Genomic DNA, 26895 nt, shown 5'->3' with positions numbered 1-26895 from the left:
TAGAGCTAGGTGGAGACAGTTTGGGCTGTGTCTCAATTAGAGCTATAGCGCTCCTAGGTATATGCCATAGCGCTGTACAAAGCTCTGTGACAGCTCTTTTACTTTTACTGTCTCTCCCTTCCATTATATATTGCTGCCTATCCTATACCTACTATCTGTGATCAGTCTGGTAGTGTGTGGTGATTGCTGGGTGTTCTGTTGAACCATGGCAGGGGGTAGCTCCAAGAGGGTTACTTGCAAGAAGTGTGCTGTAAGATTTACACCTTCTAAGGAGGGAGACTCTGTATGTGATAAATGCACTGCTTTACCCCCAGCTCCAGAGTCCCCCGTACATACCCCTGTTTGGGCATCACAATTAGCTGATGTAATGTCTCATTTAGCTTGCGAGCTCTCAGCAGCTCAAAAGGACAGAGAGACTTCCAGAACTCAACAGGCATCCTTGGCTTCTGCTGTGCAGAGTTTAACTAAAGCCTTGACTCCAGCAGAGGGCGCCATTGCCTCATCTTCTAGGCAAAATCCCCCTGCCTTACTCAGGAAAAGGGTATTACAGCCCTCTGGGGATTCTGGGGAGTATGAGGATATGCCTGATCTGGAGGAGGGCAAATTTGCCCTTCCAGATAATTATGATGTTGATGTGGAACCTGAGGCTCAGGCGTTGTTTATGCAAGAGCCAGCCCCAAGCCACTCAAGGCCTGGAGGACCTTATACACATGGTTAAGGTTGCCTGCAAGGTGTCAGATGATGCAGACATTCCTGCTTGTCCCTCTTTTTTTGGGAAGAGACAAAGGCAGTCACCCACCTTCCCTCCAGCGGAGGAGTTGGATGAACATATTTTGCAGGCTTGGAATCACCCTGACAAAAAATTCCAGGTACCTCAGAGGTTTCTGGCTGCTTATCCTCTTCCACCAGAGGGTAGAAAGAGGATTGAGATACCACCAGTAGTGGACTCATCAGTCTCACGACTGTCTAAAAAGACTGTTCTCCCGGTGCCGGGTGCAACCACTCTTAAGGATACGTCTGACCGTAAGTTGGAAGTAACCCTTAAGAACATTTTTTCTGCAGCTGGAATTATTCAGCGTCCGGCCCAGGTCAGATGCTGGGTAAATAAGGCCATGGGGGTATGGGCCTCTCAGATCCTAACAGAGGTTCGTGAGGGCTCTGACCCTGCCTCCATTGTTCAGTTTGCTGAACAGATCCAAGAGGCATCCAATTATTTAATAGAAGCCTCTTCTGACGTCTGCATGGTTGCAGCCAAGGTTTCGGCCTTATCCATCTCAGCTCGCAGAGCTCTCTGGTTACGCCAATGGCAGGCTGACGCAGAGTCCAAGCATGCGGTGGAGGCCCTGGCGTTCAATGGGGAGGTTCTTTTCGGGCCAGAGCTAGACAAGTGGATCTCCCAAGCAACGGGAGGTAAGTCCCACTTCCTTCCCTCAGCGGCTCCTCCGACTACACGCAGGACCCCTCAAAGGCCCTCCTTTCGGCCTACGACCAGATTCAGAGGTCGTTCCAGAGGCGGAGCTCCATCTAGAGGTTCCAGAGGACGAGGCAGAGGTGCCTCGGCAGCTGTCCAGGAGCCCAAGTCCTCCAAGCCAGCCGCATGACTGTCCACGTTCTCATCTGGGGGATCCCAGGGTCGAGGCCCGACTGCTGTCCTTCTGTCACATCTGGCTGCAGTCTTGTCAGGACTCATGGGTAAGGGATCTGGTAACCCAGGGTTACAAAATCCATTTCCGGTTGGTCCCTCCAAACAGGTTTTTCAAGACCGGTCTCCCAGTCTCAAGAGACAAGGCACAACTTCTGTTGTCAGCAATCAACAAGCTGTGGACAACAGGAGTTGTGATACCAGTACCCGAGGATCAGCGTACTCAGGGATGCTACTCCAGTCTGTTCCTTGTACCGAAGTCGGACGGCTCGGTAAGGCCGATTCTAAATCTAAAGGATTTGAATCCGTTCCTACAAGCGGTCAAATTCAAGATGGAGTCCCTGCAGTCGGTGATACAGGGACTGGAACAGGGAGAGTTCCTGGTATCTTTGGATATCAGGGACGCGTACCTGCACATCCCTATCTGGCCTCCTCACCAGGCCTTCCTCCGGTTCTCTATACAGGACCAACACTGGCAGTTCCAGGCCCTGCCGTTCGGTCTCTCATCGGCCCCCAGGGTCTTCACCAAGGTGATGGCGGTGATGATGGAGGTCCTCAGGGCTCAGGGGGTTACCATCATCCTCTACTTGGACGATATTCTTCTGAAGAATCGTTCAAGGGAGGCTCTGTTGTCCAACATACGGCTCACCCAGGAGACTCATTAGTCATGGGTGGATTCTGAACTTTGCAAAGTCTCAGCTACAGCCGTCTCAACGTCTTCTCTTTTTGGGGATGATTCTGGACACCCAGCAAATGAAGGTTTTCCTGCCGCCCGACAAAATTCAGTCCCTGCAGGTCCTGGTCCGGTCGGTCTTGCGACATCCACAGGTATCGGTGCACCTTTGCACCAGACTCTTGGGAAAGATGGTGTCCTCCTTCGAGGCGGTACAGTACGGCCGCTTCCACTCGCGCCAATTCCAGTTGTCTCTCCTTTACCAGTGGTCAGGGTCTCACCTGCATCTTCAGCAGCGGGTGACCCTGTCTCCTCGAGCTCGTCTGTCCCTGCTGTGGTGGCTCAACTCCGCAAACCTGCAAAGGGGCAGGAGGTTCGGCATATGGGAGTGGATTCTCCTCACCACAGACGCCAGCCTTCGAGGCTGGGGAGCGGTAACGCTGGAACACCAGTTCCAGGGTTTATGGACGAGGCAGGAGAGCTTACTCTCCATCAATGTGCTGGAACTCAGAGCAGTCTACTATGCTCTTCTGCAGGCGGGAGACCTGCTGCGGGGAAGAGCAATCAGAGTCCAGTCCGACAACGCCACAGCCGTCGCCTACATAAACAAACAGGGCGGCACTCGGAGCAAGGCGGCGATGAAGGAAGTAAGCAGGATCATCCTCTGGGCTCAGGACCATGCTCAGGCCTTGTCAGCAGTGTTCATCCCCGGAGTAGACAATTGGGAGGCCGACTTTCTAAGTCGGCAGCATGCCCACCAGGGGGAGTGGTGCCTCAACCCTCAGGTATTTCAGACCTTAATACATCGTTGGGGTTGTCCTCAGGCGGACCTGATGGCGTCCCGCCACAACTTCCAGCTCCCAATATACTTTGCGCGGACTCGAGATCCTCAGGCCGCAGGGGTGGACGCTCTGGTCGCTCCTTTGCCGTTTCAGTTTGTTTACCTTTTCCCTCCCTTTCCGCTGATACCTCGGGTATTGCAGCGTATTCGCAGGGAGGGGGTAACAGCGCTTCTGATAGTGCCGGATTGGCCCCGGCGCTCGTGGTACACCAACCTGACGGATCTTCTGATCGACGAGCCATGGCCGCTACCTCCTCAAGAGGACCTCCTCAGTCAGGGTCCTTTCATCTACCCAGATTTAGGAGGTCTACATTTGACGGCGTGGCTGCTGAGAGGTCCATCTTAAGACATGCAGGTATCCCTAGGGCGGTAATACCTGCAATGATGAGGGCCAGGAAGGAAGTCACCTCCAAACACTATCATCGGATTTGGAGATCCTATGTGGCTTGGTGCAAAAGACGCAGTGTGTCCTCTACTCTGTTCAAGAAGGCTCGACTTCTCCTGTTTTTACAGGAGGGTTTGAACTCTGGACTTAGGCTGAATACCCTGAAGGTGCAGGTTTCAGCCCTTTCTGTTTTTTCCCAGAAACGTATAGCCCTCATTCCGGAAGTCCACACTTTTTTCCAGGGGGTGCTGAGGCTTCAGCCCCCTATTCGTCCACCTACGGCTCCCTGGGACCTGGAGTTGGTTCTCAGATATTTAAGATCATCGATATTTGAGCCGTTAGAAGAGGTGGATCTTCAATATCTCACTTTGAAGGTGGTTCTTCTCTTGGCTCTGGCCTCGGCCAGACGTGTTTCGGAATTGGGTGCGCTTTCTTGACGCTCACCGTTCCTCCAGTTTCATCCGGACAGAGCGGAGCTCCGTACCAGTCTTTCCTTCCTTCCAAAGGTGATCTCAGCGTTCCACGTGAACCAACCCATCGTGGTTCCAGCGTTCAGAGGCTTCACCTGAGGATAGGTCTTTGGATGTGGTGAGGGCCCTGCGTATTTATGTCTCTCGCACGGCTTCTTTTCGCAAGACGGATGTCTTGTTTGTTACCTACGACCCGGTGCGTCGTGGATGGCCAGCTTCGAAGCAAACGCTGGCCAGATGGATCCGTCTGACAATTCGTCAGGCATACCTTGCTGAGGCTCAGACGCCTCCTGCTAACATTGGGGCGCACTCCACCAGATCGGTGGGTCCTTCATGGGCGGCTGCCCGTGGGGTCTCCCTGCAACAGCTCTGTCGTGCTGCGACATGGTCAGGTCGGCACACCTTTGTGCGATTTTTATAGGTTTGATACCTTTGCGGCACCAGCTTCTCAGTTTGGCCGCTCTGTTTTAAGGGGATCTCAGCGCTCACCCACCCGGGTTGAAAGCTCTGGGACGTCCCCAGTGTAACTCCAGTGACACCTAGTGGATGAAGGAGAAACAGGGATTTTGTACTTACCGTAAATCCTTTTCTCCGAGTCCACAGGTGTCACTGGACACCCGCCTCAGCGCTGTTCTCCACCTGTTATGTTCAGTGTTAGGTTCCTTATGGGTAACCTCTGGAGTTTTCCCTTGTCAGGGTTATATAAACATGGTTATTACACACCTGTCTCGTCTGGTTTGACTCTGTGTGTGCGGTTGTTTTTTCATTTATATCTTCTCTTTCTACTATAAGTGTTGAATGATGTTATGTTGTGATGAACCTCCTCTCAGATGTGTGTTATATCTTTCTGCTCCCTTTCGGGCACGATCTTTATGACTGCCTGGGAGGGGAAGTAGAAGGGGAGGAGTTGGTCACACTGATTAATTTTTTTAAGTGCCCATGCTCCCTGTGGTCGCCTTCTATTCCCCAGTGTAACTCCAGTGACACCTGTGGACTCGGAGAAAAGGATTTACGGTAAGTACAAAATCCCTGTATCTATAGTAATAATACAGGGACGTGACTGGGGAGGTGAGGAGATCTGGGAGCGTCACTGTAACATCACTTATATCTATAGTAATATTACAGGGACGTGACTGGGGAGGTGAGGGGATCTGGGAGTGTCACTGTGACATCACGTATATCTATAGTAATAATACAGGGGCGTGACTGGGGAGGTGAGGGGATCTGGGAGCGTCACTGTGACATCGCTTATATCTACCTCACTTATATCTATAATAATAATACAGGGACGTGACTGGGGAGGTGAGGGGTTCTGGGAGCGTCACTGTGACGTCACTTACATCTATAGTAATAATACAGGGACGTGACTGGGGAGGTGAGGGGATCTGGGAGTGTCACCGTGACATCACTTATATCTATAGTAATAATACAGGGACGTGACTGGGGAGGTGAGGGGATCTGGGAGTGTCACTGTGACGTCACTTATATCTGGGGGCATTATATCCATTTATCTGCTGGGGGCATTATAGTTACATAGTAGGTAAGGCTGAAAAAATACTTGCGTCCATCTAGTTCAACCTGGTATAGATATCCATTGCTGATTTGGTAGGTTCTGGTATTTTACAGACAAATTACATTTCTTATTTGTACCCATGGATGTTTTTCCTTGAACGCATTTAATGAGCCAGCCGTTACCACCTCTCTGGGAAGAGAGTTCCAGAGTTTGACTGTTCTGACCGTAAAGAAATTCTTTCCACTACCTGAATGAAATCTTTTTTCTTCTAATCTATACTCATGCCCTCGCGTCCTAGATTCCTTTCTAGTAGAAAAGAGGGTGTGTGACAGTTCCTTATATTGGCCCTAAATATACTTGTACATGTTGAGCATGTCCCCCCTCAAACATCTCTTTTATAATGTAAATAGTCCCAAATTGCTTAATCTCTCCCCGTAGCTTAAATTCTCCATTCCCCTAATAAGCTTTGTTGCTCGCCTTTGGACTTTTTCTAATTCTATGATGTCCTTTTTATAGTGTGGGGCCCAGAACTGTACTCCGTACTCTAGGTGAGGTCTCACCAATGCTTTATATAGTGACATAATTACCCTTGAGTCCCTAGTTTCCATTCCCCTCTTAATACATGCCAGAATTTTGTTGGCCTTTTATGTAGCTACATTACAATGGGCACTACATCCTAGTTTGCTGTCTATTTGGACTCCTAGATCCTTTTCAAGTATGGAATTACCCAGTTCCTCTCCGCTAAGGTTGTAACTTGCAAACTGGTTGTGTCTCCCAAGGTGCATAACCTTACATTTATCTACATTGAACCTCATATATCAATTTATCTGCTGGGGGCATTCTATCCATTTATCTGCTGGGGGCATTCTATCCATTTATCTGCTGGGGGCATTCTATCCATTTTACTGCTGGGGGCATTCTATCCATTTTACTGCTGGGGGCATTCTATCCATTTATCTGCTGGGGGCATTCTATCCATTTATCTGCTGGGGGCATTCTATCCATTTATCTGCTGGGGGCATTCTATCCATTTATCTGCTGGGGGCATTCTATCCATTTATCTGCTGGGGGCATTATATATATATATATTTTACTGCTGGTGATATACTGCTTACTAATTGTATGCTGATTTAAATAAAAAACTATAAATTACTGTATATTTTTTATTTTGCATATTTTGAAGCTTTTCATGCATATTTTAAGTATTTTTCATGCATATTTGCATGCATATTTCGAGCTTTTTTGTTGCATATAATCCTGTCTCTAGTAATAATACAGGGACAAGACTGGGGAGGTGAAGGGATCTGGGAGCGTCACTGTGACCTCACTTATATCTATAATAATAATAATACCGGGAGGTGAGGGGATCTGGGAGCGTCACTGTGACATCACTTATATCTATAGTAATATTACAGGGATGTGACTGAAGAAGTGAGGGGATCTGGGAGCATCACTGTGACATCACTTATATCTATAGTAATAACACAGGGACATGACTGGGGAGGTGAGGGGATCCGGGAGTGTCACGGTGACATCACTTATATCTATAGTAATAATACAGTGACGGGGGAGGTGAGGGGATCTGGGAGCGTCACTGTGACATCACTTATAGCTATAGTAATAATACAGGGACGTGATTGGGGAGGTGAGGGGATCTGGGAGCGTCACTGTGACATCACTTTTATCTATAGTACCAATGCAGGGAAGTGACTGGGGAGGTGAGGGGATCTGGGAGTGTCACTGTGACATCACTTATATCTATAGTAATAATACAGGGACGTGACTGGGGAGGTGAGGGGATCTGGGAGGGTCACTGTGACATCACTTATATCTATAGTAATAATACAGGGACGTGACGGGAGGTGAGGGGATCTGGGAGTGTCACCGTGACATCACTTATATCTATAGTAATAATACAGGGACGTGAGGGGATCCGGGAGTGTCACCGTGACATCACTTATATCTATAGTAATAATACAGGGACTTCACTGGGGAGGTGAGGGGATCTGGGAGTGTCACTGTGACATCACTTATATCGATAGTAATATTACAGGGATATGACTGAAGAAGTGAGGGGATCTGGGAGCATCACTGTGATGTCACATATATCTATAGTAATAATACAGGGACGTGACTGGGGGAGGTGAGGGGATCCGGGAGTGTCACGGTGACATCACTTATATCTATAGTAATAATACAGGGACGTGACGGGGGAGGTAAGGGGATCTGGGAGCGTCACTGTGACATCACATATATCTATAGTAATAATACAGGGAGGTGAGGGGATACGGGAGTGTCACGGTGACATCACTTATATCTATAGTAATAATACAGTGACGGGGGAGGTGAGGGGATCTGGGAGCGTCACTGTGACATCATTTATATCTATAGTAATATTACAGGGATGTGACTGCAGAAGTGAGGGGATCTGGGAGCATCACTGTGATGTCACATATATCTATAGTAATAATACAGGGACGTGACGGGGGAGGTAAGGGGATCTGGGAGCGTCACACTGACATCACTTATAGCTATAGTAATAATACAGGGATGTGACTGGGGAGGTGAGGGGATCTGGGAGTGTCACTGTGACATCACTTATATCTATAGTAATAATACAGGGACGTGACTGGGGAGGTGAGGGGATCTGGGAGGGTCACTGTGACATCACTTATATCTATAGTAATAATACAGGGATGTGACGGGGGAGGTGAGGGGATCCGGGAGTGTCACTGTGACATCACTTATATCTATAGTAATAATACAGGGATGTGAAGGGGGAGGTGAGGGGATCCGGGAGTGTCACTGTGACATCACTTATATCTATAGTAATAATACAGGGACATGACTGGGGTGGTGAGGGGATCTGGGAGCGTCACTGACATCACTTATCTATAGTAATAATGCAGAGACGTGACTGGGGAGGTGAGGGGATCTGGGAGTGTCACTGTGACATCACTTATATCTAAAGTAATAATACAGGGACGTGACTGGGGAGGTGAGGGGATCTGGGAGTGTCACTGTGACGTCACTTATATCTATAGTACTAATACAGGGACATGACTGGGGAGGTGAGGGAATCTGGGAGTGTCACCGTGACATCACTTATATCTATAGTAATAATACAGGGACGTGACTGGGGAGTGAGTGGATCTGGGAGTGTCACTGTGACATCACTTATATCTACAGTAATGCAGAGACGTGACTGGGGAGGTGAGGGGATCTGGGAGTTTCACTGTGACATCACTTATATCTATAGTAATAATACAGGGACATGACTGGAGAGGTGAGGGGATCTGGGAGTGTCACTGTGACATCACTTATATCTACAGTAATGCAGGGACGTGACTGGGGAGGTGAGGGGATCTGGGAGCGTCACTGTGACATCACTTATAGTAATAATAGAGGGTCATAACTGGGAGTGTCTACAGTGATAGTGTATTTTCTTATACACAGGGTTACACAGTAGTGAAGAAGACCTCTGGTGATCATGAGACACCCAGTAGCCATCACTGTGTGTCAGAAGGACAGAAGAGGACCCAGATTCCCATCATGGTGCCTCCACCTCACTCACTGATACATGGGAAAGACAATGAGCAGAAGATCTTGGAACTCACTAACAAGATCAATCAACTGCTGACTGGAGAGGTAACTGCTTGGAATGGGACATTATACAGTAATACTGGGGGATATGAACAGAGAGGTGACTGCTGGGAAGGGGATATTATATAGTAACACGGGGGAGGAATGACCGGAGAGGTGACTGCTGGGAATGGGACATTATACAGTATAACACCGGGGGATATGACCAGAGAGGTGACTGCTGGGAATGGGACGTTATACAGTAACACCAGGGGGATGTGACCGGAGAGGTAACTGCTGGGAATGGGACGTTATACAGTATAACACTGGGGGATATGACCAGAGAGGTGACTGCTGGGAATGGGACATTATACAGTAACACCGGGGGATGTGACCAGAGAGGTGACTGCTGGGAATGGGACATCATACAGTAACACCAGGGGATGTGACCGGAGAGGTGACTGCCGGGAATGGGACATTATACAGTAACACCGGGGGATGTGACCAGAGAGGTGACTGCCGAGAATGGGACATTATACAGTAACACCGGAGGGTGTGACCGGAGACTGCCGGCAATGGGATATTATACAGCAACACCGGGGATGTGCCTGGAGAGGTGACTTCCGAGAATGGGACATTATACGGTAACACAGGGGGATGTGACCAGAGAGGTGACTGCTGGGAATGGGACGTTATACAGTAACACCGGGGAATGTAACCGGAGAGGTAACTGCTGGGAATGGGACGTTATACAGTATAACACCGGGGGATATGACCAGAGAGGTGACTGCTGGGAATGGGACATTATACAGTAACACCGGGGGATGTGACCAGAGAGGTGACTGCCGGGAATGGGACATTATACAGTAACACCGGGGGATGTGACTGCTGGGAATGGGACATTATACAGTAACACCGGGGGACGTGACAAGAGAGGTGACTGCTGGGAATGGGACATTATACGGTAACACCGGGGGATGTGACTGCTGGGAATGGGACCGGAGAGGTAACTGCTGGGAATGGGACATTATACAGTAACACCGGGGGATGTTACCAGAGAGGTGACTGCCGGGAATGGGACATTATACAGTAACACCGGGGGATGTGACTGCCGGGAATGGGACATTATACAGTAACACCGGGGGCTGTGACCGGAGAGGTGACTGCTGGGAATGGGATGTTATACAGTAACACCGGGGGATGTGACCGGAGAGGTGACTGCTGGGAATGGGATGTTATACAGTAGCACTGGGGGATGTGACCGGAGAGGTGACCAATGGGAATGGGACTTTATACAGTAACACCGGGGGATGTGACCGGAGAGGTGACTGCTGTGAATGGGGCATTATACAGTAACACCGGGGGATGTGACCGGAGAGGTGACTGCTGGGAATGGGACATTATACAGTAACACCGGGGGATGTCACCGGAGAGATGACTGCTGGGAATGGGACGTTATACAGTAACACCGGGGGGATGTGACCGGAGAGGTGACCAATGGGAATGGGACGTTATACAGTAACACCGGAGGATGTGACCGGAGACTGTCGGCAATGGGACATTATACAGTAACACGGGGGATGTGGTCTGAGTGATGACTGTATCATTGTGTGTGTCAGGTTCCTATGAGGTGTCAGGATGTCGCTGTCTATCTCTCTATGGAGGAGTGGGAGTATATAGAGGAACACAAGGGTCTGTACAAGGATGTGATGATGGAGATTCACCGGCCCCTCACATCACTGGGTAAGCAGAGATTACATTTTATTGCACATGGTAGAGCAGTTATGGGGGCCCCCTATATAATCGTGTCATCTGCTAATCGCACATGTACAATGTCCTCAGTCACTGTGTGTCTCCTACAGATGGGCCCAGTAACAGAGATACCCCAGAGAGATGTCCCCGTCCTCTGTATATATGTGATTATCCTGGGAATACAATGTCCTCAGTCACTGTGTGTCTCCTACAGATGGGCCCAGTAACAGAGATACCCCAGAGAGATGTCCCCGTCCTCTGTATTCCCAGGATAATCACATATATACCATGTCCTCAGTCACTGCGTGTCTCCTACAGATGGGCCCAGTAACAGAGATACCCCAGAGAGATGTCCCCGTCCTCTGTATTCCCAGGATAATCACATATATACCATGTCCTCAGTCACTGCGTGTCTCCTACAGATGGACCCAGTAACAGAGATACCCCAGAGAGATGTCCCCGTCCTCTGTATTCCCAGGATAATCACATATATACCATGTCCTCAGTCACTGTGTGTCTCCTACAGATGGGCCCAGTAACAGAGATACCCCAGAGAGATGTCCCCGTCCTCTGTATTCCCAGGATAATCACATATATACCATGTCCTCAGTCACTGTGTGTCTCCTACAGATGGGCCAGTAACAGAGATACACCAGAGAGATGTCCCCGTTCTCTGTATTCCCAGGATAATCCCATATATACCATGTACTCAGTCACTGCGTGTCTCCTATAGATGGACCCAGTAACAGAGATACCCCAGAGAGATGTCCCCATCCTCTGTATTCCCAGCAGTATACAGAGGAGACTCACAGGACCCCACAGGAGGATCAGGTAGGTGGGAATTAGGGTCTCCCCAGTATACCAAAGTGACTGTCACTATATGAATTGCAGCAGTTGTGTGTGTGTGTGTGTGTGTGTGTGTGTCTTATACACTGATATTCTATCTCCATAACATCAGACAATACTAATGTGATTTTTTTTAGGTTCATTGTGAAGATTTGTCTGATATTAATGCCGAAGAAATAAAGGGAGAAGAGACGGATGTGACTGATATTAAGGCAGAAGGAGAAGAGTCTTGTGTGACAGATAAGAAAGAAGATACAGACACAGAAGACACATATGTGAGGGGTGACCAGCAGTGTAAGGGGGAGGAAATCCCTACAGATACCAGCACAGGTGAGGAATAATCACTTATTACATACTATCTGACCTGCCCGTGAAAACCTGGGAGTTACAAACTGAGCTGAATCCCCAGACTGGAACAAAAGCTTCTCCAAAACCTGGCCACAAACTGAGAGCCCCTGTCCGAAACTATGTCCCTGGGGAGACCATGAAGTCTAAAAATGTGAGTAATGAACAATTGGGCTAACTCCCTGGCGGTGGGGAGCTTGCGCAAAGGTATAAAATGCGCCATCTTGCTAAATCGATCGACCGTGACCCAAATGGTGGTGAAGTGGGCAGAAGGAGGAAGGTCGACGATGAAATCCATAGAAATATGGGACCATGGTCTCTCCGGAATAGACAAAGGAAGGAGTTGACCCACCGGGTATAATCGAGAGGACTTGTGCCGGGCACAAATCGGACAAGAGGAAACAAAGCGAGTCACGTTCTGTTTCATGGTGGGCCACCAGACTGCTCTGGACAAGTGTTCAAGAGTCTTGGTGGTACCTGGATGTCCAGCCAGCCTACTGGAATGAAAGTCCTTGAGGACCAACTCTCGTAAACTCTTGGGAACGAAAAGCCGATCCTGCGGTGTCAACCGGTGAGCAGAGGACTGGGAAGCGAGGACACGTGCTGCTAATTCTTGCGTCAGACCGGCAATGATAATAGAAGGCGGAACAATGGGTACTGCATCAAGTCTGGCACCTTGAATGGTCTGAAAGCTACGAGAAAGTGCGTCGGCTTTGATGTTCTTGGGACCTGGTCTAAAGGTGATAACGAATCGGAACCTGGTAAAAAACAGAGCCCAGCGTGCTTGACGCGGGTTTAGTCGTTTGGCCGATTCGATGTAAGCCAAGTTTTTGTGATCTGTGATTACCGTGATGACATGCTCTGCTCCCTCAAGCCAATGGCGCCATTCCTCAAATGCCCATTTTATGGCCAGAAGTTCCCTATTGCCAACGTCGTAATTCCTTTCTGCCGAAGAGAGAAATAGGCACAAGGATGAATCTTGTGATCATGGACGTCTTTCTGAGAGAGAACTGCACCGGCCCCAACATCGGAAGCGTCAACTTCGACCAGAAATGGATTTCTGGGATAAGGATGATGAAGAATGGGGGCCAAACAAAAAGCCTTCTTCAGCTTCTCGAAGGATTCAATGGCCTGGTGGGACCAATTCTTTGGATCTGCTCCCTTGCGGGTTAACTCGACAATATCCGAAAAGGAGCTGATAAACTTGCGGTAATAATTTGAGAATCCTAGGAATCTTTGAACCGCTTTGAGATTGTTGGGGCGAGCCCAGGAAAGAATAGCTTGTACTTTACAAGGATCCATAGAAAACCCCTTAGAGGTGATGACATAACCCAGGAAAGAAATCTGGGAAACCTCGAACTCACACTTTTCCAACTTGGCGTACAAGTGGTTCTCCCATTGTTTTTGGAGAACCATGCGGACATGTTGTCTATGTTCTGAAAGACTTTTGGAAAAAATGAAAATGTCGTCCAGATAGACTACAGCGAATAACCCTAAAAAAGGCCTGAGCACTTCGTTAATGAGGTCTTGGAAGACTGCGGGGGCGTTGGCCAAGCCGAACCGCATCACCAGATATTCGTAGTGGCCAGTGTGGGTATTGAAGGCCGTCTTCCACTCGTCTCCGTGGCGGATTCTTATGAGGTTATATGCTCCCCTCAAATCGATCTTTGAAAAAATGACCGCTTCCCGAATTTGATCGAACAAGACCGAAATGAGGGGTAACGGGTAGGAATTCTTTATCGTGATCTGATTAAGAGCCCGGTAGTCTATACAGGGGCGTAAGGACCCATCCTTTTTCTCCACAAAAAAAAACCCCGCGCCCACAGGAGACTTAGATGGGCGAATGAAACCCTTCTCAAGGCTTTCTTTAATATAATCATCCATAGCCTGGGATTCCGGGACAGACAGTGCATATAAACGCCCCTTGGGCAGCCTAGAGTTGGGGACAAGATCAATAGCACAATCAAACGAACGATGAGGGGGCAATGTCTCTGCTTCCTTTTTGGAGAAAACATCAGAATAATCCCGGTAGGGAAGAGGTAAAGCAGAAAGGACAGGGTGTGAGGCCCGGAGAGGAAGAGAGAGACAGTTGTCCGCACACGAAGACCCCCACCGAGTGATCTCCCCCGAGACCCAGTCTATGTTGGGATTGTGTTTCTTTAACCAAGGTAGGCCCAAGACAAGAGGAGCAAAAGGACAATGAAAAATGAAAAAAGATATTTCTTCGGAGTGAAGGGCCCCAATAGACAACCGAAGGGAAGGAGTGCGTGAGGAAATACTGCCGTTGGAAAGTGGGAGACCATCTAAACCACAAACGGAGAAGTTCCCCTCGAGGGGAAAGGGATCGAGCCCCAAGGACTCGACATGGGTGGCGTCAATAAAATTGCCGGTTGCCCCACAATCCAAAAAGGCAGAAACTTCCGACACCTGCTTCCCACGGTTCCCTACGGTTTTTCTCGGAGGCGGAAAGGCGAGTGGCCCCAATCTGCATAGGCTCTTCACCCGGGATCTCCGGGGTATTCCCGGAAGATTGAGAGGAGAACACCCCCGACTCTCTCTCCCTTTGACGTTCACGAAACCGTCGGTCTACCTTGATGGCTAACTGCATAATCTCATCCAAGGATGTGGGAGAGGGATAATGGACCAACGCGTCCTTAAGACCATCAGATAACCCAATTCTGAATTGACTGCGCAGGGCCGGATCATTCCACCCCAAATCAGTCGCCCATCTCCTAAACTGAGTACAATAGCCCTCCGCCGTACCCTGACCCTGCCGTAGTGCCTGAAGATTCGCTTCGGCAGAGGCGGACCGATCAGGGTCGTCATACAACAAGCCCATAGCAGAAAAAAAAGAGTCAACGGAGGAAAGAGCTACATCTCTAGCTGGGAGACCGAACGCCCAGGTCTGTGGATCCCCCTGGAGGAGGGAAATAATTATGCCCACACGTTGGGACTCAGAGCCAGAAGAGACCGGGCGGAGTTTAAAATATAATTTACAGGCCTCTCTAAAGTTATAGAAATGTGAGCGATCCCTAGAAAAACGATCTGGGAGACTAAGTTTAGGCTCAGGATTTCTAGAAGCAGACCCGACACCATGGACCCGCTCCTCCTGTGTGTTGACCCGGAGTGTAAGCTCCTGGAGCTTTTGTGTAAGCGAATGCATCTGTCCTACCAGAGTATGGCCGGCGGCCTGCTGCGCAGGATCCATGATAGAGATGAGACTGGGCTAAGTAAATGGCCGGTTATAATGTTATGAACACGGGTGTCCTCACCAAATGTTATGGACACGGGTGTCCTCACCACCCCTAACTCCGTTGCCTCCACCTGGAATCGACGGACAAGTGCAGGGCTAGGCTTCACCTGGGCCCGTCTCGGCTGAAGGGCGAATTAGGTCCGCCCCACTCCGCTACAGGCAGGTCTTAAGTATGGACAACTCGCCCGCCGAGGCCAGGAGAGAACAAGGGTAAAGCTAACTGTACCCACCGGTGAGGACAACCCAGCCCTAAGGGCGGGGGTGAGGAACGCCCCGAGACCAGGAAACCTCTGGGGAAATACGATTTCCAGTGGGTGTAACAATACACATGAGTTGACACAATAAGAAAAGAATACTAGTGTACCCAGGGGGTACCGGTGTAACAATACACTAATGATGACACAATATATATATAAATACACAGTGATCTCAGAGCAAGAAGGTAAGGGAGAAATCCCAACTTATCTGAGAACAGTGACTGCTGCAGGCAAGGCAGGCTACCACCAGGATAGTAGCCAGGAGGTGGATAGGAACGCTGGATGCTGCAGCTGGAAACCCACAGACAGGCAGGAACAGGACAAGACCGCCAGGAACCGGGAACACTCAGAATGCTAGGTAAGAACTATAACCGGCGTCTGAGTGTCCCGGTGAAAAGGTTTAAATAGAGAGCCGGACAATGGTGAGCAGCTGCGGCTGATCAGGTGGGCGGACGGCTGAGCCGGAGTCTTCCCCTTCCGCCTGGTTGCCTGGCGTCCCCCGTCGCCTAGGCAACCGCTGTGGCCGTGGGGGAAGAGACTGAGGAGGCGGACCAGGACGCACGGCGGCGTCTGCCGGATGTCGTGGCATGATGACGCGGCCGCGTCCAATGACGCGAGGGCGTCCCGGCTGCTTAGCAACAGCCAGGACGTGCTGCAGGGAAACCGCCGGGGTAGTGCTGGAGCTACCCGTGCGAGGCCTGACAGTCTCCTCAGCCGCGGCAATCAAAACCCCACCGTCCTAACCTTGGGACCTGCCCGATCACCCATCCGGTGCCCGTCAGGAAACTGATGTGCGGTGCTGAGGGTTGAGGTATAGCAGGAGGGGCACGGCTAATAATACTGTCACAGCACCTGTCAGCCACGTGGTGTGCGGCTGCAGAGGACCGCTCAACCTAGACGAGCCGGGAGGCCACACACTGCCAAACGGATACTGCTAGGACCCCGTAAGCGCCGAGTCTGAGACGGCCGCAAATACATCTGTGTGGAGACTTTCTTGCGTGGAATTACAAAACCATCAATGCCCGCAATTAATATCCTCTAAAGAGGGACAGACAAGTGGTGAGATCTTTTGCTCTGGGAAGCATACCATTCAAGTAACATTAGATCTGCACATGTGTTTTACCCTACAGGATTTATATTGACTATTGGTCCCTAAGCACCAATTAGAGACTGTGTGATTAGCACGGGTCTTGGGACATTGCTAATTGTCAATGGGACATTTTGCCTAAGGGGCAATTATACCGAATAGGTTTATTACAAGGTTGATATTAACTAATGTATTTTTAATTATTGTCTTTTAATAAAACTTTATACATTGGTATACATGCGCTCTCTTTAATTGGTTCTTTTTTCGCTCTTTAACTACTGTTGCCTTGGTAGCTGCACATATATACCAATCATAAGCACTCATAGTGAATTGTGATATATATATATATTTGGAGTAATTGATTATTTAGAAGTTTTGCGCCTGAACTATTATTATTTTGCTTTCATAAAAACTGCTCCAAAAGCCTGCTAGTACATTCAGGGGAAACTAAAATAATGTAAAAATACCCTTTCTCTTTCAATGGTCCTGGTGACATAGCTCAACACTGGGATGTAGGAGGGTCCGAAGGAGCCAGGCACCTATCCTAAAGCTTTAGAGGGTAGGCTCCTCCCCTACTGCATCCCGGACTCTTCAGTTCGTGTTAGGTGCCCACTGGAGTGGGTGCTATTCTAAAGGGCTGCGGGAGCAGCCGAAGAAATAGAGTAGTTAGGGAATTTTTATTATTTTATTAACTTTCACCCTAGCTAGGTAGGCACAGTGTGAGGATTCTCATTAGTGAATCCTCACTCTGCTAGGGCAGCAGGAGCTGACAGAAGCGCATCCTGTCAGCTCACTGTGCACAAGGGAGACGCTGTCTGGCCTCCCTGTGCAGCGCTTACAGCTTCTATTAAGAAGCTGCCTGGGCTCCGGAGCGCTCTGAAACCGGCTTCACGCAGGTGGGGATCATGGGGGACAGGCGCTCCGTGATGGCGGTGGCCATTTTCTGCGGAGCTTACACACTGAGCTCCTGTTATGAGAGGACAGCAGTGTGTTACAGGCATGTTCCAAGTGGTCCCCAGTCGAGGGGGAGATACTGGAACTAGGAGATCCTACTAAGGGAGCGGCTGTCTGGGGGTGGTTGGCGCCAAAAGTCACGGACCCCGCAGCAGCAGGGACTTGGTCTCTTCCCTCACTCTGTTTTGGCGTCTTTCAGAACGCTTGCAGTGGAGCTGAGCTGGCTTACAGATCCTGACAGAGTGTTTGGATTTCCTGGGCATCATTTCCCCGCATCTGAAACCGACAGACAGATAAGTGGCTGGGTGCATTGACTCTGTATAAGCGCTGTTGTACATTGTATGCACTGTGTGGTTACTTTACATCATGTCTGAGCAACAAGCTGTGGTTTTGGGGGAGGGAGCCCTTAATACTATGAGCGCTTGTAATGTATGTACACAAAAATTTATACCTGAGCAGATGGCCAAGGGGGGTTTGTGTATTGCTTGCGCTGCTGTGAGACCCATGGGGAGTGAACCCCAGAGGGCAGAGCAAATTGAACTCGCGTGGGCTAGTGCCCTGGGCAGGTCTGTTAACGCTTTAGTGCAATTGCTGGACAGACAGAGTGATGCCTTGGTAGAATCTCAGAGACCTATGCCATCATCTCAGCAGTCCTCTGGCTCCTTGCCTCTTACCCAGGCAGATCCTGCCTTCATACAGGTGATGCAGGATACTGCAAAGGGGATCAACAGGTTTAGTGACTTGCTAGACAAAATTGATGTTGATGCTGTAGGGACCCCTAAAAGGTCTTACTCAGTGCCTTTATTGGTAGATGAAGAGGAGGGAGCATATGCAGACATTCCCTGGGAGCAGGGTGATGATTCTGAAGATTCCTCAGCCGCATGGGTGGAGGATTTGATTACAGCTGTTAAACAGGCTTTAAAACTTTCAGTGGAGGATAAAACTCCTGCTAAAGGTGTATTTAAACGGCAGCGTAAGGAAGCTGTTACATTTCCTTCAGATGAAGGTTTACAAGAATTGTTGGAAGGAGCTTGGAAAACTCCTGATAAAAAGCTGCAGATGCCAAAGAGATTTTTAAGTCTGTACCCCATGCCGGAGTCTCATGCGGATCTCTGGGAAAAAGTGCCAGTAGTTGATGCTTCTGTGACACGCTTGTCAAAAGCTACTGTATTACCAGTGCAAGGGGGCGCAGCTTTTAAGGACCCCGTGGACAAAAAGATGGAGGGTAACCTCAAAGCTATATTTGAAGGGGTGGGATTCACCCTACGTCCCCTTATTGCTTCAGCCTGGGTCTCTAAGGCCATGATTGAGTGGGCCAATGATTTATGCACCATTTTACATGCTGACCCTGGTGTGTTGTTGCTAGCAGAGAAGCTTAAGGCAGCGGCAGAGTATGTGTTGGAAGCAGAAGAGGAAGCTCTCAAAATGGCGACCAGAGTTTCCACAGTGTCTATCAATTCCAGGAGAGTACTCTGGCTTAAGGCCTGGGAGGCAGATAATGAGTCTAAGAAGGCCTTAGAAACATTAGCTTTCAAAGGAAAGTTATTATTTGGATCTGAATTAGAAGAGATCATTAAGCAGGCCACGGGTGGCAAAAGTACCTTCCTGCCTGCCCCCGCAGCCAAGCAGTCATCAAGATTTTCTGCTTTTAGGCTGTCCTTTCGGCCCTCCCCTAGAGGTGGTGCGTCCTTTCGATGACAGTCATTTAGGGGAAAGTTTCAGTCCTCCAGGGGTAAGGCCCCAAAGTCAAAATTTGGTTCTTTTCACAAGAAACCTGTCACCAAAGGAGAGGACAAACCCTCCGCATGACTGTCGGGGGATCTGCCCGGCAGTGATAAAGTAGGGGGGGTCGTCTATCACAGTTCAAGGACGCCTGGGCGTCTCTAGACCAGGATTCCTGGGTGTTAGACATTATAGCACAGGGATACAGAATTCCCTTCAAAGGTCTTCCTCCGAGAAGATTCATTCCCACAGCTTTACCAAAGGAAGCTCGGCTCCGTACAGCTCTCTTAAGAGCAGCTCACTCTCTGTTAGAGAAGGGGGTGGTAATCCCGGTTCTCAGGACAGAGTGGAAGAAAGGCTTTTACTCCACTCTGTTTCTGGTACCCAAACCAGACGGGTCTTTCAGACCAATACTGAATTTAAAGTCTCTAAATGTCCATTTGTGGGTAGACCATTTCAAAATGGAGTCTCTAAGGTCAGTGCTGCTAAGCCTGGACCAGGGAGAATTTTTGGCATCCATGGATGTCCAGGACGCGTATCTTCATGTCCCCATACACCCAGAACATCAGGCCCTGTTGAGGTTTGCGATAGGAGACCTGCACTTGCAATTCCAGGCGTTGCCCTTTGGTCTGGCCACAGCACCAAGGGTTTTCACCAAAATAATGTCTGTAATGGCGGCTGTGCTCCGGCTGAGGGGAATCACAGTGATACCTTATTTGGACGACCTGCTGTTCAAAGCAGAGTCGGCAGACAGGTTGCAGAGTCACTTGGCAGAAGCCATCAGTTTTTTGCAGGCTCACGGCTGGCTTTTAAACTTGCAAAAGTCTCAGTTGGTACCGTCACAGAGGCTCCAATTCTTGGGGGTCATTCTGGATACCCATCTACATCGGGTATTTTTACCGGAGGTGAAGGCCAGGGATTTGGTTGCCTTAGTCCAGGAGATTCTCAGCCCTCGGAGCACATCAGTGTGGAGGTGCCTCAAGCTGCTGGGGAAGATGGTGGCGTCTTTCGAGACGCTGCAGTTTGCCAGGTTCCACTCTCGGGTGTTCCAGTGGAACATTTTGACGGCTTGGTCAGGAAACACACAGACCATGAAGTCAGAACAGATAGTGCTGTCTTCGGAAACTCGAGCCTCCCTGAAATGGTGGACAGACGTGGATTCCCTTCAATGGGGTCGGTCACTGCAGTCCTGGAGCTGGCTGGTAGTCACTACCGACGCCAGTCTCAGGGGCTGGGGGGCAGTAGTCTTGGACCTGCGTTTGCAGGGCTTGTGGACTCCAGAAGAATCTGCCTTACTGATCAACATCTTGGAACTGAGAGCTGTGTGGAAAGTGATTTCTCTGGCGGGAGACAGGTTACAGAGGCTTCCTTTAAGGATTCAGACCGACAACGCCACAGCTGTGGCGTATCTGAATCACCAGGGAGGCACACGCAGCAAACTGGCCATGTGGGAGGTGTCCAGAATCTTCTTGTGGGCGGAACAGAATGTTCCAGCATTATCAGCTATATTCATACCAGGAGTGGAGAATATAGAGGCCGACTTCCTGACCAGGGAGGAGCTGAAGGAAGGAGAATGGAGCCTGAATCCTCAAATATTTCATCAAATTACTTTGATGTGGGGAACCCCGGACGTGGACCTGATGGCATCCAGGTTCAACCATCAGGTGCCCAGGTTTTATGCCAGGACAAGGGACCCACTGGCAGAAGCAGTGGATGCCATGACTATCCCCTGGGAGGGGAATCTTCTTTATGTTTTTCCGCCAGTCCCAATGCTGGCGAGAGTGTTGAAGAGGATTCAGGCCCAAGAAATCCCAGTGATTTTAGTGGCCCCGGATTGGCCAAGGAGGTCCTGGTACTCGAGGCTTCAGAAATTGTCTGTGGACTCGTGGCGTCTACCTCTGAGGTCAGATCTTCTAAGACAAGGGCCATTCAATCATCTGGATTCAGCTCGATTAATTTTGACGGCCTGGCTGTTGAAACCGCCATTTTGAGGAATAAAGGATTCTCAGAGGCAGTGGTTAAAACCATGATAAAAGCCAGAAAGGCAGTGTCTTCGGCAAATTATTATAGGGTCTGGAAGACCTATATTCGTTGGTGTGAGAGAAAGAAGTCTCATACATCACGCTTTAAATTGACAAAAATGTTGGAATTTTTGCATGATGGTTTTTCCTCTGGGTTAAGCCTTCAGTCTCTAAAGGTGCAGATCTCGGCCTTGTCCATTTACTTCCAGAAAAGAATTGCATTATTGCCGGAAGTACAGACCTTCCTACAGGGGGTGTCTCGGTTGAAACCTCCCTACAAACAACCAGTAGCTCCATGGGACTTATCTCTGGTTTTGGAATGCCTTCAGAAGGCACCTTTTGAACCATTAAGGTCGGCTGACCTTAAGTTCCTTACATGGAAACTGGTATTTTTGTTGGCAGTGGCATCAGCAAAAAGGGTGTCAGAGTTGGGAGCATTGTCATGCAAGTCCCCTTTCCTGATATTTCACGATGATAGGGCAGTCCTTCGGACGGTACCCCAGTTTTTACCAAAAGTAGTCTTTGCTTTTCATCTAAACCAGGAGATAGTTCTGCCTGTGTTTCAACCCCCAGAGGGTTCAAGAAAAAGGGACAAATTGAGGAGTTTGGATGTTGTGCGCGCCTTGCGCGTTTATGTGGACAGAGTTAAGAGTGTCAGAAAGACTGATACCTTGTTAGTGTTGTATGACATACACAAAATTGGTTGGCCTGCTTCTAAGAAGACCATTGCTAGGTGGTTGCGCTCTGTTATTGCGTACACTAAAGTTGGTAGGCTAGTGCCAGCCAGGATTAATGCGCATACCACCAGGTCAGTCGCCACCTCTTGGGCGGTTCGACATGGGGCAACAGCTGAGCAGGTTTGCAGGGCTGCCACTTGGTCATCTGTTCATACCTTTGCCAAATTCTATAGGTTCCATGAGTTCGCATCGGAGGACGCATCATTCGGACGAGCAATAATGAGAGCTGCAGACCTGAGCGTACCCACCCAAAGGACCGGCTCTGGAACGTCCCAGTGTTGAGCTGTTTCACCAGGACCATTGAAAGAGAAAAAGGGATTTTTGTAAGAACTTACCGTTCGAATCCCTTTCTCTAATATGGTCCTGGTGACACAGCGATCCCTCCCTTACGCTCAGTAAGTATGCCAGGTTCATGATGTTTCATGTTATTTGGTTAAAAGTTATTGTTAAAAAATGTGCATATAATATGTGTAGGCGTTTGTACTGAGTTAATGTATTCCAGTGGCTTTGAAAGATTGAACTGAAGAGTCCGGGATGCAGTAGGGGAGTAGCCTACCCTCTAAAGCTTTAGGATAGGTGCCTGGCTCCTTCGGACCCTCCTACATCCCAGTGTTGAGCTGTGTCACCAGGACCATATCAGAGAAAGGGATTCGAACGGTAAGTTCTTACAAAAATCCCTTTTTATCGCATTATTTTGGTAAAAATAATGTAAATGGGTCCTTCTATTTGGAGGGGCTGATGGGATACAGAGGGGAGAGACTGGGGATCATAGATAGGGGATTTAGAGGGAAGAGACTGGAGATCATGGAGAGGGTTACAGAGCAGAGAGACTGGGGATCATAGAGAGGGGATACAGAGCGGAGAGACTGGGGATCATAGAGAGGGGATACAGAGCTGAGAGACTGGGGATTATAGAGAGGGGGTTAAGAGCGGAGAGACCGGGGATCATAAAGAGGGGATACAGAGCGGAGAGACCGGGGATCATAGAGAGGGGGTACAGAGCGGAGAGACTGGGGATCATAGAGAGGGGGTACAGAGCAGAGAGACTGGGGATCATAGAGAGGGGGTACAGAGCGGAGAGACTGGGGATCATAGAGAGGGGGTACAGAGCAGAGAGACTGGGGATCATAGAGAGGGGGTACAGAGCAGAGAGACTGGGGATCATAGAGAGGGGGTACAGAGCAGAGAGACTGGGGATCATAGAGAGGGGATTTAGAGGGGAGAGACTGGGGATCATAGAAAGGGGGGTACAGAGCAGAGAGACTGGGGATCATATAGGGGATTTAAAGGGGAGAGACTGGGGATCATAGAGAGGGGGTACAGAGTGGAGAGACTGGGGATCATAGAGAGGGGGTACAGAGCGGAGAGACTGGGGATCATAGAGAGGGGGTACAGAGCAGAGAGACTGAGGATCATAGAGAGGGGATACAGAGCGGAGAGACTGAGGATCATAGAGAGGGGATACAGAGCGGAGAGACTGAGGATCATAGAGAGGGGGTACAGAGCGGAGAGACTGAGGATCATAGAGAGGGGATACAGAGCAGAGAGACTGGGGATCATAGAGAGGGGATACAGAGCAGAGAGACTGAGGATCATAGAGAGGGGATACAGAGCGGAGAGACTGGGGATCATAGAGAGGGGGTACAGAGCGGAGAGACTGGGGATCATAGAGAGGGGATACAGAGCGGAGAGACTGAGGATCATAGAGAGGGGATACAGAGTGACAGCAGGAAAGCATTAGTAAGGAATTGGGGTATCAGAGTCTGACTGATACATCAGAGAGAGGTGAAGAGCTGGGCGGGGAAAGTTCCCATGGTGGTGGGCAAAGTCTTGCAGGCCTGAGTGGGAGGAGGTAATTAGGTGGGAGGTGAGGTGCCCATCATTGTCATTCGACAGAGATGGAAGTTGGGGAGGAGACATAGGAGCAGGTTACAGTAATCCAGTCTGGTCTGTAACCAGTGATTGGATGAGAGTCTTAGGGCCCTATTCAGACCTGCTCGCTGTGCTGCGTGATGTTATCCTGTGGAGCCCTGGGAGCAGGATAACACCGCCCCTCTGAACGCACGCCGTCCCCTGCCCTCTCCCACCCTGTGCAGGGATACGTACGGGTACACATCCATCCGCTAGCGCCCGCACAGAGAAGAAATCATTTGGTTACCTACCATCGTATGATTGGTCCTGTCCCTGACGCTCACAGCCGCCACGTAACCCGGAATCACTCGGCAGCTGTGAGGATTTTAGCGATTTCCGTTTGGGAGCCGACAATCAGCTCAGACGTCAGGTGCGCACACGCAGTTCCTGCTGTTATTTATTACATCTCTATTAGATATGGACAATTCCACCTGCTCTGGCGCGTTTTCTACTCCTTTACGGTTTCCACTATTTTCTATCCGATTTATCATTCGATCAACACTGGCTTCAGGCAGGAGATGGACATGGACTGGAATGCTGCAGTGATACATTAGATTTCCGCTATATAGTCTTGGCTGCTATCACTATTTATCTATTTGATTTGCATTGGGATCCAATCTGCATTTAATGTGCAAAAACCATTTGATGTCCATTCCATTTTCTGGTCGATTTTGCTTCTATAAAGCCTATCTCACCATGTGTATGCTCTATTAGACATATATATATATATATATCTGTGGATGGATTGTTCTCCATACACCCTGCCCAATCCATAGTGACTGATGTCACAACTGGGCGGGTACAATTACATGCGCCGGTCAATTCCGCTGCACATCACCGCTGCCTACTGCAGCGGGTGTATGGGAGGTCAGGAGATATCACACACAGCACCATGCACTATCTAGCTTTAGGTATGTTGACCATTGGCTGTGTTGCAGAGCTGACGCGATATGTCTGGTCATTCAAAGACCTATCGCTGGCTGAGAGACCATCGATATATCGGCCAGTGTGTGCGCAGCATTAGACATGTTCAGTTTAAGTGATAAAACCTCCATGAACATTTGCTTCTCAATGTAAACAATTCTGTCTGTTGTCATTCATCTGTTTCCTGTAGATGGGCGCACAAGCAGGAATACCTCGGAGGGAGATCTCATTGTGTCTCCAGGTTATATACTAGAAGATAAGAACATCAGACAAGATTCTCCAGAAGAAAACCCCATTATCCCCAATACACACCCAACATTTCACAGTGCAGATATTTCATCTGGTCCCTCTAGTCATGAGGAACCTTCTCCTGATCATTCAGACCTTACTGCACACAGTACAGGTCATAAAGATGATACAGTATCATCCAGTTCTGAGTTTGGTAAGAGTTCTATACATCCGTCAGATTCTGTTTTACATCAGAGTCATCAAACAGGGGAGAAACCATATTCATGCTCTGAATGTGGGAAATGTTTTAGAGAAAAATCAACTCTTCTTAAACATGAGAGAATTCACACAGGTGAAAAACCATTTCCATGTTCTGAATGTGGGAAATGTTTTAGCGAAAAATCAAATCAAGTTAGACATGAGAGAAGTCACACAGGTGAGAAACCATTTTCATGTTCTGAATGTGGGAAATGCTTTAGCGTAAAATCAAATCTTGTTATACATGAGAGAAGTCACACAGGTGAGAAACCATTTTCATGCTCTGAATGTGGGAAATGTTTTAGAAGGAAATCAAATCTTGTTATACATGAGAGAAGTCACACAGGTGTGACACCATATTCATGTTCTGAATGTGGGAAATGTTTTACAAATAAATCGTCTCTTGATACACATGAGAGAAGTCACACAAATGTGAAACCATATTCATGCTCTGAATGTGGGAAATGTTTTAGAGAGAAATCAACTCTTCGTAAACATGAGAGAATTCACACAGGTGAAAAACCATTTCCATGTCCTGAATGTGGGAAATGTTTTAGCGAAAAATCAAATCAAGTTAGACATGAGAGAAGTCACACAGGTGAGAAACCATTTTCATGTTCTGAATGTGGGAAATGCTTTAGCGACAAATCAAATCTTGTTATACATGAGAGAAGTCACACAGGTGAGAAACCATTTTCATGCTCTGAATGTGGGAAATGTTTTAGAGAGAAATCAACTCTTGTTAAACATGAGAGAATTCACACAGGTGAGAAACCATTTTCATGTTCTGAATGTGGGAAATGCTTTAGCGACAAATCAAATCTTGTTATACATGAGAGAAGTCACACAAGTGAGAAACCATTTTCATGCTCTGAATGTGGGAAATGTTTTAGAGAGAAATCAACTCTTGTTAAACATGAGAGAATTCACACAGGTGAGAAACCATTTTCATGCTCTGAATGTGGTAAATGTTTTAGAAGGAAATCAACTCTTGTTATACATGAGAGAAGTCACACAAGTGTGAAACCATTTTCATGTTTGGAATGTGGGAAATGTTTTACACATAAATCAGCTGTTCATAAACACCAGAAAACTCACACACATAGTATAGGGTGAGATTTAATAGGATGAGATTTTCAGAAAGTGAGAGATTTGGTGAGAAATCTCCAGTTTTTATAAAGCGGCAATCATTTACACTTCAAAATCAAACTGGTTTAGCAGTGTTAATGATTGCCGCTTTACAAAAACTGGAGATTTCTCACCAAATCTCTCACTTTCTGAATCTCTCATCCTATTAAATCTCACCCATAATTTTAATTAACTGATCTACATGAAACGGAAGCATCAATACTAAATTCCTCTATCATCCATTGTATGTGGATTCTTAGATACAGTGTCTAGGTAAACTTTCCTATGCCGAAGTTGAATGTCTAACAGGTTCAAATGTCGACATGTGTTTTTAACATTTTTTGGTGTCAGTGTTGACATGGACTC

At 48.5% G+C, this 26895-nt stretch overlaps 1 protein-coding gene across 1 annotated transcript; it reads left to right on the top strand.

Annotated features, from left to right (window-relative positions):
* Nucleotides 1–572: 572 nt before the first annotated feature.
* Nucleotides 573–26552, top strand: LOC146009544 (uncharacterized). The gene is made up of 8 exons (XM_083149989.1): nt 573–1410; nt 1775–1914; nt 3140–3289; nt 8981–9172; nt 10726–10849; nt 11592–11689; nt 11842–12034; nt 25106–26552. The coding sequence occupies exons 1-8, from the start codon at nt 573–575 to the stop codon at nt 26515–26517; spliced, it is 3147 nt and encodes a 1048-aa protein (XP_083006115.1). The 3' UTR covers nt 26518–26552.
* Nucleotides 26553–26895: the final 343 nt, after the last annotated feature.

Source organism: Crinia signifera, chromosome 6, assembly GCF_055691185.1.
Source record: "Crinia signifera chromosome 6, ASM5569118v1, whole genome shotgun sequence".
Classification (NCBI taxonomy): domain Eukaryota; kingdom Metazoa; phylum Chordata; class Amphibia; order Anura; family Myobatrachidae; genus Crinia; species Crinia signifera.
This window is presented reverse-complemented; position numbering and strand designations above follow the sequence as displayed.